This window comes from Coturnix japonica, chromosome 1, assembly GCF_001577835.2.
Source record: "Coturnix japonica isolate 7356 chromosome 1, Coturnix japonica 2.1, whole genome shotgun sequence".
NCBI lineage: Eukaryota > Metazoa > Chordata > Aves > Galliformes > Phasianidae > Coturnix > Coturnix japonica.
Window position 1 is genome coordinate 170189163 of NC_029516.1, and position 14924 is coordinate 170204086.

The window sequence follows — 14924 nt, forward strand, 5'->3', positions numbered from 1 at the left end:
TCGCCTTTATCAATGCTTTTTATTTTTTTCTAAATATCTGAAAGCAAACTTGTTTTTCTTTACATAAAAATTGATAGTATTTGCCAAGGATCTTGAATGGGATCCTTGTAGTGTGGTGTGACAGTTGAATGAGTTCACAGTATGGCAAGAGACGTAACTGCTGCTCTGTCAGCTGATACCATTCTCCAGTTGGAAAAAGGGAAATATTTAATGAATGATGAATGTTAAGGAAGCTGTAATTTCTTTCCTCACACCTCATAGAATTCTGTCTGATCACAAGCATTTTATCAGAGAAAAACACAATGAAGAAAAAAGGAATAGGAATTGAATGCATATATTTAATTATGAATGCATATAAATACATATGCATGTATCCCATATGTCTGATTAGCGAACATTCTGTAGCAGTGTAGACATTCCTACTACAAGGAACTCATAGATCTTTAGATACCCTAGAGTTAGGGTAGTATGGTTAGGTGGCAGTTGGACTTGATGGTCTTTAAGGTCTTTTTCAACCTGAGCAATTCTATGACTCTATGATCTCTGCTGCAATCCCACCTGGAGTGACCACTACTTCCTCTGAGAGCTGTCACAAGGGTTTGGCAACTGCCTGGCTATAACCTAAAGCAGATATTGAGCATAGGGCCTACTTAAAATATAGAGAGAAAAATCAGCTCTTTTAAAGGCCAGTTCAGAATATCTGGGCTAGGATCCCACTATGAATCACCCTCAAAAATTACTGGTTGCAACACACAAAGGAGATCAGTTCTCCTTAGGTTAGAACAAGCCTTTGTGCACGACTGCTTTCTCCCCAGGATGCTGCACTACAAACGGTCCTTTCCAAGCTGGAGCTTTTGGGGTGGAGGAAGCAATGCACAAAACCATTCATAACCATTCATAACAATTCAAATATTAAAGGCAAGAAAGGAAATTCTGTAATTAATTTTCTTTATCATTACCTTTGATGTGATGATGTAAAAATCAATTCTATCTTAGCTATGCCTCAGGGTCCATATCTGAGATCTGCATGCCACATACAATGCTAATCACTACCTGGAATTAGACAATTCCTTTATCTTCTGGTTTGATTCAGGATCTTTGCCATGTTCCTGCTCTTTACAGCTTGATTTTAGAACCACTGTACATCCATATAAGCAAGGAGACACAGAAAAAAAAAAAAAAGAGTTTCAATTTGTTCACTGAAAATGTCACAGGTGGACACTCCACTTCTGGATAAATTAGTGTATAGGGGACTGGAAATCTTAATGGAATTTTGTACAACAAAACTGAGTTACGTGACTGCATGGTGCAGGTGTACACCTTCAGTGTGTTTATGAGGACACTCATACAGCTGCTCAGCAAAACAAGCACACAAACGCTTTGAAATCAGAATTATTACTATAAAAGTACTTTATATTGGTATGACCAACCCCACAGCTGCAGCACCAGAAAGGAACAAGCTCTGCTGTGTGCTTTGAAACACCTGGCACAGAATCACAGAGCATCCTCAGTTGGAAGGGACCCACAAGGGCCACTGAGTCCAACTCCAAGCTCAGCAAAGGACCACCCCAAATCCAGTTTCTAACCATTTCGTCTTGTCTTCTCACCACACACCCCGCTACAGTCTGTCCCATTCTTTCTTACAACACCTCTCCAGATAAGGAAAGGCTTCTCTCAGGTCTCCCAGGCTGAACAGCCACAGGTCTTTTTGAAGCTAATTTAGGAATAACTATGAATCCCACTAATTAAATTGGGAAAGATTTGATTGAATTAATTGAAGCTACGTGAGAATACTGACTCAGAACCAGTTGTTGAGAAGCTCCTCTCTCAAAACACAAACCATGACTCAAAAAAGAGAAGACAGAAATCTGCCATAATTCAAAGAAATGTTGTTATATCCATATTTTCAATCCCCTGTATGTCCTCCTGGACACCACAAAACCATAACGACAGCATACTAGCCAACACCAATCATTATCTTAGAAAAACTGCTGTGCTTTGAATACCCACAAACCTCCTGAGAGCTGTTGCTGCCTTCCAATTCCTGCTGTGATAGGAGACGGTTTAAAAAATGGAGAGAAAATAAGAGCAAAATATGATGCCAGACCTAGTAGGAACTGGAAAAATTGGCCTTGTACGTGCAAGAGACTGCAGACAGATGGTTAAAAGCACTCTGCATCACAAGGCAGTGTCAAGTGACCGCTGACACACAGAGAGCACCAGATTTGCTCAGAACCTCAAATAGTCTCTCAGTAAGTTTAGTAGCATATTTGCATTTCTTTCCCTTTATTGGCATTAAATATGGCTTGAATGGCTTGGGTTGGAATGGACCTCAAGGATCATGAAGCTCCATCCACAGGCAGAGCCACCAAACTCCACATTTAATACTAGACCAGGCTGCCCAGGGACCCATCCAACCTCGCCTTGAGCACCTCCAGGGATAAACAGGGCATCCACAGCCTCTCTGCTTCCACAGGCTTCCAGCATCTCAACACTCTCATAGTAAAGAACTTCCTCACTCTCTTTCCAGAAAGGGATTTTAATTACTTCTGTTTTTCAAAGTAATTGCATAGGTGACTTTAAAAAAAAAAAAATAGAAACAAAAACACGCCGACATATCAAGAGACTCTTTCCAGTCTTTGGAGAATCAGAATTGGGAAAATGTAGGGCAGTAAAGCTGGAAAGGGCATGAAGAATGGGGGAGGAAAAAGGCAGCAGCCAAAATAGAAGTGAGAAACGTAATCAGAGCGCTGAGAAAGAGTGCAAGGAAGTATTCACAGTGAACTTCAATAACTCCAAATGAAAAGGGTCTCCAAAACTACTTTTACCAAGTAAAAGTATCTAAGCCTTACTTTAGATGAGCACTGACAGAACACCCAGAGGTCTGAGCAAACACTGTTCCCTTGCCACTGTCATTTTGAGATCCTAATTTGATCCTGTGCTCTGGAGACCTCACAATTTTGAAATGAGTTCTCATAGATCAAAGGAAGGGCATGCAATATTTTCTTTTATGTCCCAGACATCCCCGGGTCTGATCCAAGCCTCAGCCATCAGCCACTCGTTTATCTTTCTTCATCTCCACGTACAACAGCAAGCACAAAGGAATGAATCCTATTAGAACACCATGGTCTGTACACAGACCTGGACTGCAGAACTCCTACAGGAAATGTGAAGTTTCTGAACTGGAGGCATAAGCCAATTAAATTATTGCAAGAAACATAGGAAACAGTGTACCAAGAAGGTTGAGAAAAATACAGATTGGAAGTTACAATGCTGCAAAAGCCTTGAGAATTACTATAGAAATGGCTATCATGATATAAATACATGTACATACATAAATGAGATGCAAAAAGAAAACTATCAGATTGCACAGAGAGACACCATCTGGGTTATGCAACCTTGAGGAAACATAAGATATGGTGTATCTGAGAAATACTATCACCGAGTGTGCTGAGCATTCCCAACAAACAAGTAAAAGGGTTAAAAATAACAATTCTTGGTTGCTTGCGTGGCAAGTAAACCCATCTACTGTCCTACTATGGACAGAAAAAGGGGGGTTGATCACACAAGTCATTACCAGGCAGGCAGGCAGGCTTATTGCAGTGGCTTCAGCTTCTAGGAAGCAGAGGAGCAGCCAGGGACGGCTGCTACAGGGCTATGAAGATTAAACATGAGTCTGCGGAGAGACCTTCTTTCAAGGAATGAGATGTAAAGTTAAGATTTTGCTTTGAGTCACCCTACTGAGAAAGCACACACTCTCCATTATAAAGAAGCAATAACCTTCTGAAATTAACCTTTGTGAATTCTCTGTCTTCCTGCAAAACATAAATTTAGGAGCAGGTTAGTTGTTATCACTTCAGACCTTGATGCTTTTAGCAGCCCAGGAATGGCTCAGATTTACAGCAAGAACTGCTGTGCAAGTACAACAGCACATTTTAGAGAACAGAGCAACACTGCACACACAGCTATGCTAAAACATCCAAACGCCAAGTGAGATTGGACTCGAAGGAGGTCAAGAGCCCTGCACAGAGCTGTGTTAACATGCAGTTGTGTTCCTGCAGCTCTCTGTGTTCCAGTCAGAGCAAAAGGCAGCAATCAAGTGGTAGAAATTGCACAGCAGCCTCTTCTCCCAGAATACTGATTTGTGAAAAAGATGCAGGGAGCAGGGCTAAACGTTCTGCAAGTGAGATTGCTGAGAAAGGCAGGAATTACACTGCGATCTGTCAGCTGGATGCTCTGAGCAACGGAAATTGCAGATACACAGAGCCTGAAGGAGCCCCATTAGGGCTTTTCTATTTACCTCCCTGCTGGGCAGGACCTAACTTCACTGCTAACCTCCTGCAAAGCAGCTAATTTCAGCACTTAAAGATGCAACTGATACATATATATATTTAATTTTTTATTATTTCATACATAATTTCCATCTTTCTTATTATAATTTAGGACAAGTTACTTCTTGTCCTCCAGGTGCCAACATAGAAAACAAACCATCGCTCCCTTTATAGCCTGCTCTATGCAGTGTGATTTGTCACATCCCTCCCCTGCTCAGTCTCCTTTCCAGGCTAACCCATTCCAGTCCTTGCAAATTTGGTTCACTGTTTACATTTCCAAAGCCTTTTATTCTCTCTTTTGGAATTATATTTCTCTTAAAGCACAGTTTCAAAACCCTGACTGATGATCGAGTAATGCCACAGAGCACAGATTGGTGGGTGAAGCTGAAGAGGACTGTCAGCTTTATGAAGCACAGCTCGAACATAAATGGAATAAAAGATGCCTGAGTTCCCTTTGGGATTCTTTTAGCATGTTTGTTAAGAATCAGACTTTTTGGGTTTTTAAGAACAAATTCAGTCTTCAATGCTGATTAGCTGCAATGTAAACATGCTGTCTGAGTATCTTGGTTTTACAACGCGTAACCATACATCTGTTCTGTTTAACCACTACCTTCCCCCTTTCTTTCTTTTTCTTTAAGTGTTAAATATACTCCTCTAAACTTGATTAAAGGTACTTACACAAGGAACAGGATAACTATAGAAAGATCAGGCAGGGGGACTGGCTCACTTTAAAACCAGACTTTTCTCTATCATTTCTGCTGAAGGGAAAGCACCTTGCAACCAAAGCTGTGTTCCTAATGCCCCCAGCTCCATCTGAGCACATGGGAATAGCTTACCCTGCAGCCCCACAGACATCACTCCTCTCTACTCACCTCTTCCTGTAAACCTACAATCAACTCTCCAAAAATAATAATAATATAATAATTAGTGCATAATCTGTTTGCTTTCCGTATCACCATTTTATCTTTATGAAAAGAAAGAGCCCACTTATCCCTCACCATTGGCTCGTTCAGGGACCTGGTATCTACTAGGATCTAATTAGGAAGTGCAGAAGGGTTCAGAAGCTGATAGGGTAGCTGAAGGCTTCAGCTGCTGTTATCAGCTGCTGATCCCAGTGGGGCCATTCCCATTTCATAGTGAGCTCTTTTCCCAGCTACATTGAAGGCAATGTGGGGCCTGCTTGCAGGTGATGTTTTTCTCACATTTCTTGTCCCAGCTACACAGATTGTTAGCCCTTAAAAAGAACAGGTTCTGGAGCCCTGAAACCCTTCTAGAATTAGAAAAACCCAACAAGTGTAATTAGCTTCACCCGAGCTTCTAATTTCTGCCTTTCAAGTGCCACAATGTTCAAACCCAAGTGTAAAAATCAGTGATGCAAATACGAAGACAGAATGAAAATGAGGCCACACACCCCCAAAACGATGTAACACCGAATGAAAACCTCTTATCTATGCAGTAAAATAAAAGCAACTTGACAAGGCTTAACAGCCACAGAAAAACAGTCAAGAGCCCTGGTTGGAGAGCTTACAATCTAGTTGTGTGTCATACACAAGACTAGTGGAACTTGATGTATAGTTGTAAGAGTGAAAACCAGGAGTTCCACCATGCAGCTGCTGTGGATGTTTTTGCTTTAAAAGAACATCCAAAATCAAAATTAATGTAAATGTGAGAACTGGAATGAGGCAGAAAGTGAACAGAAAGGCGTCTGTTCCAGAATAAGGAACTTCCAAACCTCATACAACAGAAGTATTGTTTCACATGAAAGTAAACAATGTGGAATTAAGAAAATTCAGATCTAATCCAGTAACACTGACATAAAGTGGAATAGAATGGAATGACATTGTGCTTTCATTTATTACCAAAACACACAGTGCGAGCTCACATTTATCCAGGACCACTTTGGAGTTTTTCATTTGAGAACCTTTATATGAGAGTAGAGACTCCGAGCTGATGAACAAAACACATCCCTATGGACAACAACAGGAAGCTACGTTTAGAATGTTTGGCAATTAAATCTGTAAATCTGTTTGGGTTACCTGTGATGGGATTTTTACTCTTTAAGAGCACAGCTTAGCATGCATCTACCTGCAAGTGCTCAAGTACAGTGCACAAATCCAAGAGCTCTGCTGGAAGGAGACTGGAATTGCTCCAGTAGGGTACAGTGATGTTGGTTAGAACTGCCATCACCCATCAGGTCATACAATCATGGAATGGCTTGGGATGGAAGGGACCTGAACGATCATCAAGCTCCAATCCCCCCCCCCTTACTATAGGCAGGGCTGCCAACCTTCAAATTTAATACCAGACCAGGCTGCCCAGGGCCCCATCCAACCTGGCCTTGAACACCTCCAGGGACAGGGCATCCACAACCTCTCTGGGCAGCCATTCCAGCATCTCATCACTCACAGTGAAGAACTTCTCCTGATATCCAACCTTAGTCTTCCCTCCTTCAACTTCAAACCATTTCCCCTTGTCCTGCTGTTATCTACCCTTTCTAGGAGTCGACTCCCCTGTATGTAGGCTCCCTTTAGGTACTGAAAGGCTGCAATGAGGTCACCCCACAACCTTCTCTTCTCCAGGCTGAATAGGCCCAGCTCCCTCAGCTTGTCTTCATAGGGAAGGTGCTCCAGCCCACTGATCATCTTTGTGGCCCTCCTCTGGACCCTCTTTAACAGTTCCCAAGGTCAAGGCAGCCCTGGCTATTTCTGGGATGAATATGGCAATAGCAAACATGATCTTTGTTTTTATAAAGATATTGTTTGGCATTGTTTTAACCTAGGGCAAATGAAATGAGATACTACAGCGAAACAGATACGCAATACCTGTGCAAAGCAAGAACTTGTTGGGATCTCATTAAAATAAGCAAAACTGACTAAGGCAGTGATTCTCATTTTGCTGAAGCAGCGGCTACAAAATCCCCTTATATCATATTTGGAACCAGGTATGAATTCATCTTTCTCCCCCCCTATGGTCACCCACTGACATCTAACTTTGCCATCTGGAACAAATTCAGAAGGAAAGACAGGAGGCTGAGAAGGAAAAAAGAAAGTGCTTATCATGCAAGATAGCATTTCTTCCACTGAATGCAATATGCATTTAATGGGAACTGAGGAGAGGATGCACAGCTGCCTCTTGTCTCTATCACAGTATGGCTGCTTCCAATTCTAGTGACTAACAGTACAACAATTTATGTCCCTTTTCCCCACAAAAATAACAAATGCTGTTAATTTATAGCACTCATGGAACGCACGTCAGCTCTCATAAAGACCTCAGAAGATGTGATGTTTTTAATTCAGACTAACATTTAAAAGAGGCTGAGCATCATCTCACTGAGCCACCTCGGTCAGTGTGGTTGCCCTGTGCTCCCTCTACAAACCTTAGAGAGCAATTTTCTGTTACATGTCCCACTCTTGGATAACTGTTCTTTCCCCAGCCTGTAAAGCCAGCCTTCATCTTTGCACTGTTCCCCATCAATTCGCTGCAATAACTAAGAAGAAAAAACGTGGCTTTTTAGCCATGTATTTATTTGAGAACATTTATTCAGCAGCTGAAATGACAAACAGCCTGTAATGTTACTAGAAGGAAAAGGGAAACAAAAATCCCCCACTTCACTACCTAATGGATTTCCTTCTTAGTAGGCTGTAAGGAGACCGAACTGTGTCCATTAACACTTGTGAGCACCAGAAGTTACAATTCTAAATTAAAACTATGTCATTTAAAATGAAACACGGTGCACAAAGAACTCCAGTACATTAACAGAAGCTAAATTTCCTGGCCCGTAATATATCTTGCTTTAAGAATTCCTGCTCAGTTTGGTTTTAGACCTCTTCCTTTCAACACACCAGACACGTAAAATTAGCATTATCACTGTATATTTGGCATTTCCTAAAGCACATCTAGCAGATTCTCCTAAATGGTAGTTGTAGCCCCCATGGGATCAGAGCAATGCTTTTTAATTCTTCTTGTTGGTTGCCTTAATATGGCCTTGAAAGCGTTTCCTTATACAAGAGGTAAGATGAAAAATAAATTATTCTAGGCTAAAAAGAATCAGAACTCCTTTCTATGTGCAGCCAAGTATCTAAAGATTTATTTAGGAGAAGTGGAAGCTCAGGGGAGACCTTATATGTCTAAAAGGAGGTGATGGAGAGGTGGGGGTTGGCCTCTTCTCCCAGGTAACAGCAATAGCAGGAGAGGTAATGGCATTAAGCTGAGCAGGGGAGGTTCAGCTTGGATGTTAGGAAAAAACTTCTTCTCAGTAAGAGTTGGTGTGGCATTGGCATAGGCTGCCCAGGGAGGTGGTGGAGTCACTGACTATAAAGGCATTGAAGAACTGTGGAGACAGAAGCATAGAACCACCAAGGTTAGGAAAGACCTCCAAGATCATCCTGTCAAACCATCCATCTACCACCACCATTTCCCCACTAAGCCATGTCCCTCAGTACAACATCTAAACGTTTCTTAACACCTCCAGGAATGGTGACTAAACCACCTCCCTGTGCAGCCTGTGCCAATCTCTGACTTCTCCTTTAGAGATGTGGCACTGAGGGACATGGTTAGTAGCCATGGTTGGGATGAGCTGATGGTTGGACTAGGTGATCTTAGAGGTGTTCTCCAACCTTAATGAATCTACATGGGAGTCGCTGCCACATCCACATCAATTGCAAGCAGGGTTCAAGACTGGAATCTGGTCTCTCCTTCACAGAGAAGCGTGGATCTACTTTGCTCTGTCACTATGAAAGATGTGAAGGAGCTGCAGTAACATTTTACGATATTCAGTATTTTGTGCATGAAACCAACATTCATGCACTTACAAGTGTATATAAGTGTGTATATATATATATGTATACATTGCATTAGAGCTAACAAAAATCAAAAGGGCTAAGCAGCTCTGAGAGAGAGGGGAAGGAGAAACGTAAAAACCATATGAAAAGCTATCCTAGCTTAATAAAGTTCTTCCAGATGTCAGTACTATTTCATTTGGAAGTGAAGCTCTCCTCAAGAAGTTCCCTAAGTTTTTAATGAACAGTTGTCTTTAAACATACACTAGTTTATTTGTGAAAGCAAGAGCACAAATTAAGAGAAAATAATCACAGAATCATAGAATTACTCAGGCTGGAAAAGACCTTAGAGATCATCAAGTCCAACCGCAGCCTAACCATAGTACCATAACTCTAACAACTCTCTGCTAAATCATATCCCTGAGCACCAAATCCAAATGGCTCATAAATACATCTAGGGATGGTGACTCAACCATCTCCCTGGGGAGCCTATTCCAGTGTTTAACTACCCCTTCGGTAAAGAAGTGTTTCCTAACATCCAACCTAAACTTACCCTGGTGCAACTTGAGGCCATTTCCCCTCCTCCTGTCACCAGTGAGAAGGGACCCTAACGAATCCATTTACTTCTCAGATTTGTTCATCCTACACCGTCTCCAAATGGTGCTGTGCCACAAATCACTTTGTGGGTAAAAACAACTGTTGAGTTTGACACCTAAAATTTCACATCAAACGATGTAAACAATACAAGCTAAAGAGAACAGCCACTGCTTGAATCACTAACAGCGGCACATGCATCCCTGCAACATTCTCATCCCTTCTCCAGAGGGAGCACATTCCACATCCACACGGTACTTCACTCTCCCTTTCCAGACTTGTTTCTTTGTCCTATTTTTTCCCCTGAGGTTGGCAGCAAGCACGCAGTGCTCTTGGGAACACAGAGCCCTGTTTCCCTCCAGAGTAAGCTGAGAAGAGAAAATCATGTAACTCCAGCACATCAGGCAGAGGCAATCACACATTGACATAAACAAGATCAGAATCAGCAGCAAGCCCTTTTCTCCATGTACAAAAGAAAGCAGAGCTTGCTCTAAATTATAAATGTTGTTACAATTAAACTATTTTTCCTGCCTAAACAGGGCAGGGCTATCAATTTTAGGACAATATTTTGATCGAATTCAAAATAGCATCACGTAGAGAAGTTCTGAAATGCAGAGGGATGATCCCGTTCTTACTGCTGCTATTGCAATGCATGATTTCGCACAGCCTAGAAGCAAGCGTCCCACTGAGATTTCTACAGATGGCATGGGAGAGGAAGACAGAAGAAGTGAACTCCCAAATACTTATGATCAGAAAGGGAAAATAAATCAGCAGCAGCAGAAGGCGGAAACAAGTTGGACACAAAGTACTGGCAAAAGCATAAAGCAAACAAATGGGAACAGAAAACAGAGGGAAAACACTCTGAGCCGCCTTTGGCCATAGGAATAGTAATGGATTACTTGTAACAGAAGCAGATATTTGGGTTTTTGGTTTGGTGATAGTATGTTTCAAGTTGTCAGAAAGCTTTTAATTACATTTAGGAAGTCTATTGCATGGACTTAATTTTGCCAAAAATGCCATAAATTATGTCATATGAGATAACAGTAAAGCTGCTGATTCACTAACATTTGTAATCCTGCATGCTTAAATACATTTGTAACACTCAAATACATTCACACTGGCAACTTCAGCATGCTGATAGTGATAGGAAAAGGGGGAATGGTTTTAAACTGAGACAGGGGAGGTTTTGGAGATTAGGAGGAAGTTTTTCACCCAGAGGGTGGTGATGCACTGGAACAGGTTGCACAAGGAGGCTGTGGATGCCCCATCCCTGCAGGCATTCAAGGCCAGGCTGGATGTGGCTCTGGACAGCCTGGTCTGGTGGCTGGTGACCCTGCACATAGCAGGGGGTTGGAACTGGATGATCATTGTGGTCCTTTTCAACCCAGGCCATTCTATGATTCTATGTAATAATACAAAATTTTTCAGAGAAGCTGTCAAAGCATCTATTCTCAGTGGGCAGGGGGTTGGAACTAGGTGAGGTCCCTTCCAATACAAGCCATCCTGCGATTCTATGACAGAAGGGGAAATTAAAACCCATGATGTCCATTCAGACTGAAACAGACTATCTAGAAACAAACAAGGAATGCACTGATTTTTACAGCCAGATTAGATTACCAATCTAATTTCCTACATAAAGGAGCCCCTATGATTTCACCCCCCAGAATCCTATTCTATATTAGAATATATTATATTCTATATTAGAAAACTATTCTGAAACTGAAATGCAGCAAAACATCTGGCACAGAGATATCCTCAGTGTCAATCACCTGTTTCAAAGTTAACATCATAACCAAGAAGGCAGCCATACTTCACCATATACAGTAGGCAAGACCTCACAGTATATTAGGGTGATGTGTCTGCAGCACAGCAGCATGAATTAAAAGCGATACTCCTCCATATACGTTCCCATTATACATACAGTTCTAATGAATGACAACGATCCATTCAGCTCTGAAAATTTCTTTCTGCATTGTCATCTATTAAAACAGAATCGCAACATCTCATTCATTGTTTGTAGTTTGAAAATACTGCCAGCAATCTTGTTTTCAATGACTATTTACATGGTAAATGTTAACTCATAACCAACACGGAGGGTATATTACCTATAAGGAAAATAATGAGAAATCACACTACCTACATTCCCACTCCTGTTGTCAAATATTCACTTTTTGCTCCTTCCCCCATACAATTGTGTTAAACCCAGGGATGTCCCTTCCAACCCAATTCATTCTATGATTCTATGTCTCAACTCCAAGGACAGCTGGAGAGCTGAGCTGCATAGGAAAGGCTCGTTTGTCATTTAACCTATTGGCATCCCCACTTTTGCAGGGACCAAACACAACCCAAGGTCTACAAGTGCTTTCAGAGTATGAATTTGACCCAGTTCTTGTCTGAACACTGGAAACCACATGTTCCAAAGCTGTTTTATACTTGCTCTGATTATAGACTTGCCAACATACTACAGTCATAGATATCTTACTTTTATATTGGATTAAGAAATGCAAACCAAAACTAATTAAAACGAACAAACAACAAAACAAACGCGTTTGAATCTTCTTCAAAACACAACTCTGGAACTTTTATTCAAGAATAGCACTGAAATTTTGCTTAGTTTTCTGCTTACCCTGCTACTAATGGCTGATCTTTACCCGCCAAACAGGTAAAGAATAGTCTAAAGCCATGGTTTGAAAAGTCATTAGTGTTTGTAAGAGGGGATTCTCACAGCACCAAACACCAAACTCTCCCCTTGGTGCCTGTTCAAGATCTCTGAGGGCTGATACTAAAGTAAAAACCTAAGGCCAGGTTTGACAGGACTCATTTAACACCAGGACATTTAAACATTCCTACTGTAAGTGCACAGATTTTCCTCCCATTTTCAGCGCAGAAGAAAAACAAATTCAATCCCCCAGCAAAGCTCTTTTAATTTCAAATTATAAGCAGCAGAAATCAACAATCTAACACAATGGAGATGCAAAAGGAGATAGGAAGCTTCATAGCCCACCTTTCTTCTTGACTGGCATTCTTCTTCCTACTTCTGAATCTGGTTGCAAGCACTTAGTTACAGGTATTAACGATGGAGCACTGCAAGATCAGGATCTGGCTATCTAGAGCAAAACACTTTAAAGTTCAGTTAGGAAATGCAGCTTCAGTCTTCATTTCCAGCAATACTTGCTGTTCTTGTATTGGATTTCCGATGTTTCCCACAAATAAGGGGGGGAAAAAAAAGGAGAGGGGGAGGAAAAAAAGCTTTTCGGATGTTTAAGAGATGCTTTCAATTTCTTTAAAATATATTTGATTTTATTAAAATAAAGAGAAAATGCTCCTCGACAATACAAAAACCCTATTGCAACTCCTCTTCCGGCAGCAAAGTTTGAAAATTAAAAGATTTTAAGTAATACAATTAAGGCACAGTCCATCTCTAGGCAGTTGTCTTAACGCTCCACCTGTACACGTTCAAGAACACATTATTTGCAGGATAAAAACTCCCAAATAATCCAAATAAGGAGCAAGATAAAAAGCAATCCAAAGTGACTCTTTAAACTTCTTTCACTTCTTGAATGGATTTTGCTAGCTATGTGTCGATTACACGGCAGCCCGAAAAGGTCCCTTTTTCCTCACCGCCTTCCAGTATCACCCTCTTACCCAATAGAAATCACCAGCCAGTCACTTTCATTTTTATTATCTGCAAGCCACCCAGCCTTACGGTCTTTAGCGTCCCTCTGATCCTCCCATGTATTAAAAGAGAGGATTGAAAAGGAGGAAAGCAATCCCTTGACCTGGAATTATTAAAGTGACAGTGCTGCTCACTGGGCACTTTGGCAAAGCAGATCGCTTTGTACCGGAGTCATTTACTTCGTGCCATTTTCTTCCCTCGCACGGCAGCCGCCTCGTCAAAGCAGGATAAGGAGAATTAGGAGAAGAGCTTCACAGAAGGTTCATTTTCAGAGATCGTGAAGTATCACTAAAAGAAAGAGCCAGCCATTAGATCAGTCCAGAGTTTCCCACTCAGAAGTGCAGCTGGTTGGCATCGACGTGAGCCTCTCTGTCTCTCTCTCCCTTTTTCTGGAAAAAAAAAAACAAATAGACACAAAACAGGGATCGATTTTCCTCATCTATCTCGTAAGGAAAAAAGAAAAACAACGAAAAAGGTGGGCAAGTTCTGAGAGCTCTCCTTGCGTACACGGGGAGCCGGGCTGCATGCACAGGGCTTTGGCTTCACATCGCCTTCTTTAGGAGATGGAAACTGAACGTGTGAAGGGAGGGGGTGAACATCACCAGAGATGTGCCCGTCCCTCCTTCCCTCCTCCTCCCCCCAGCTCTGAAAGGGGCTGCCTGGTGTTATTTGGAGCAGAGAGGGTTGGGATGGATAGGAGAGAAGCGGAGGGGCAGAGTAAGGAAGAAGATGAACAGCAGATGGCAGGGCCAGGGCTGAGGGGATGGAGGAAGGATGCAGGCAGGGTTGGACGAGGAAGGCGAAGGGGAAGGGGGCGAGGGTTGAGGAGGGAGCGGGGCCTAAGGGGTCAGCGGGTTACCCCGAGAACTGGACCTCCCCCCATGGAAGGCTCGGCGCTCCGCTAGGGGGAGTCCCCGCGTCTGGGCCGCCGGCTGCCGGGTCCCTCTCAGCCCCGTCTCCATGGAGGAGCCGCCGCCAGCACCGCCGCCATCCGCCGCCCTTAGCAACGCCAGCCCGGCCGGCCGCTGATCCCCCGCCCTCCACACGGAGCAGCCAGTCGAATATCGCCGTGCTGCGCTGCATAGGGAAACCCAATGAGAGGCGGCCTCTTGAACACGCCGCTCACATGATCGCCGGTAAGATGGTGGCGTCCGTGCTGGGGGGTATTGGGGGTGGGAGGAGCTGCGGTGTGAGGCCGGGCGGGCGGATGGGGCCAGCGCTTGGTTGTGGGGTAGGAGCTCGGTGGCCTTGGTGGTACTTTGGGGACCCTTCGGGACTGAGATGAGTGCCGAGCTGTGGGGCTGGGCCTAGAGTCTGGCCTGAGTCTGAGGGCACTTATAGGTCAGTAATGCAATGTTTCCTCTTATATGTGCGATTTACCGCACAAACAGGTCTGGGTATCCATCTAAACGACACAGAAGGAAAAGACTTCAAACCTTGAGCTGGACCTGCTGAGCCCAGGTGAGCGCTGCTCTTTTGTTCCCCATTTTGCTGACAATAGCAGGACACGGGGAAATGGTTTTAAGTTAAAAGAGGGAAGATTTA

At 42.8% G+C, this 14924-nt stretch overlaps 2 protein-coding genes across 16 annotated transcripts in view; one reads left to right on the plus strand and one right to left on the minus strand.

The window, feature by feature from the left end:
• DLG2 (discs large MAGUK scaffold protein 2) overlaps positions 1-14352 on the minus strand; it is a 964547-nt gene extending 950195 nt beyond the window's left edge. For 11 of the 12 annotated variants that reach the window (XM_032442240.1, XM_032442236.1, XM_032442239.1 and 8 more), the window contains exons 1-2: positions 14239-14352; positions 12708-13768 (exon numbers count right to left, since the gene is read on the minus strand). In XM_032442240.1, the coding sequence (XP_032298131.1) occupies positions 12708-12726 (19 nt within the window). In that variant the 5' untranslated portion in view covers positions 12727-13768; positions 14239-14352. The remainder of the gene's footprint in view (positions 1-12707; positions 13769-14238) is intronic. The other variant, XM_032442233.1, reaches the window with a different exon arrangement.
• A 48-nt stretch (positions 14353-14400) lies between these two features.
• LOC107308493 (transmembrane protein 126A-like) overlaps positions 14401-14924 on the plus strand; it is a 7001-nt gene continuing 6477 nt past the window's right edge. The window contains exons 1-2 of one of the 4 annotated variants that reach the window (XM_015852430.1): positions 14401-14515; positions 14771-14840. The gene's annotated coding sequence lies outside the window, so the exon portion shown is untranslated. The other 3 variants (XM_032442258.1, XM_015852432.2, XM_015852431.2) reach the window with 3 other exon arrangements.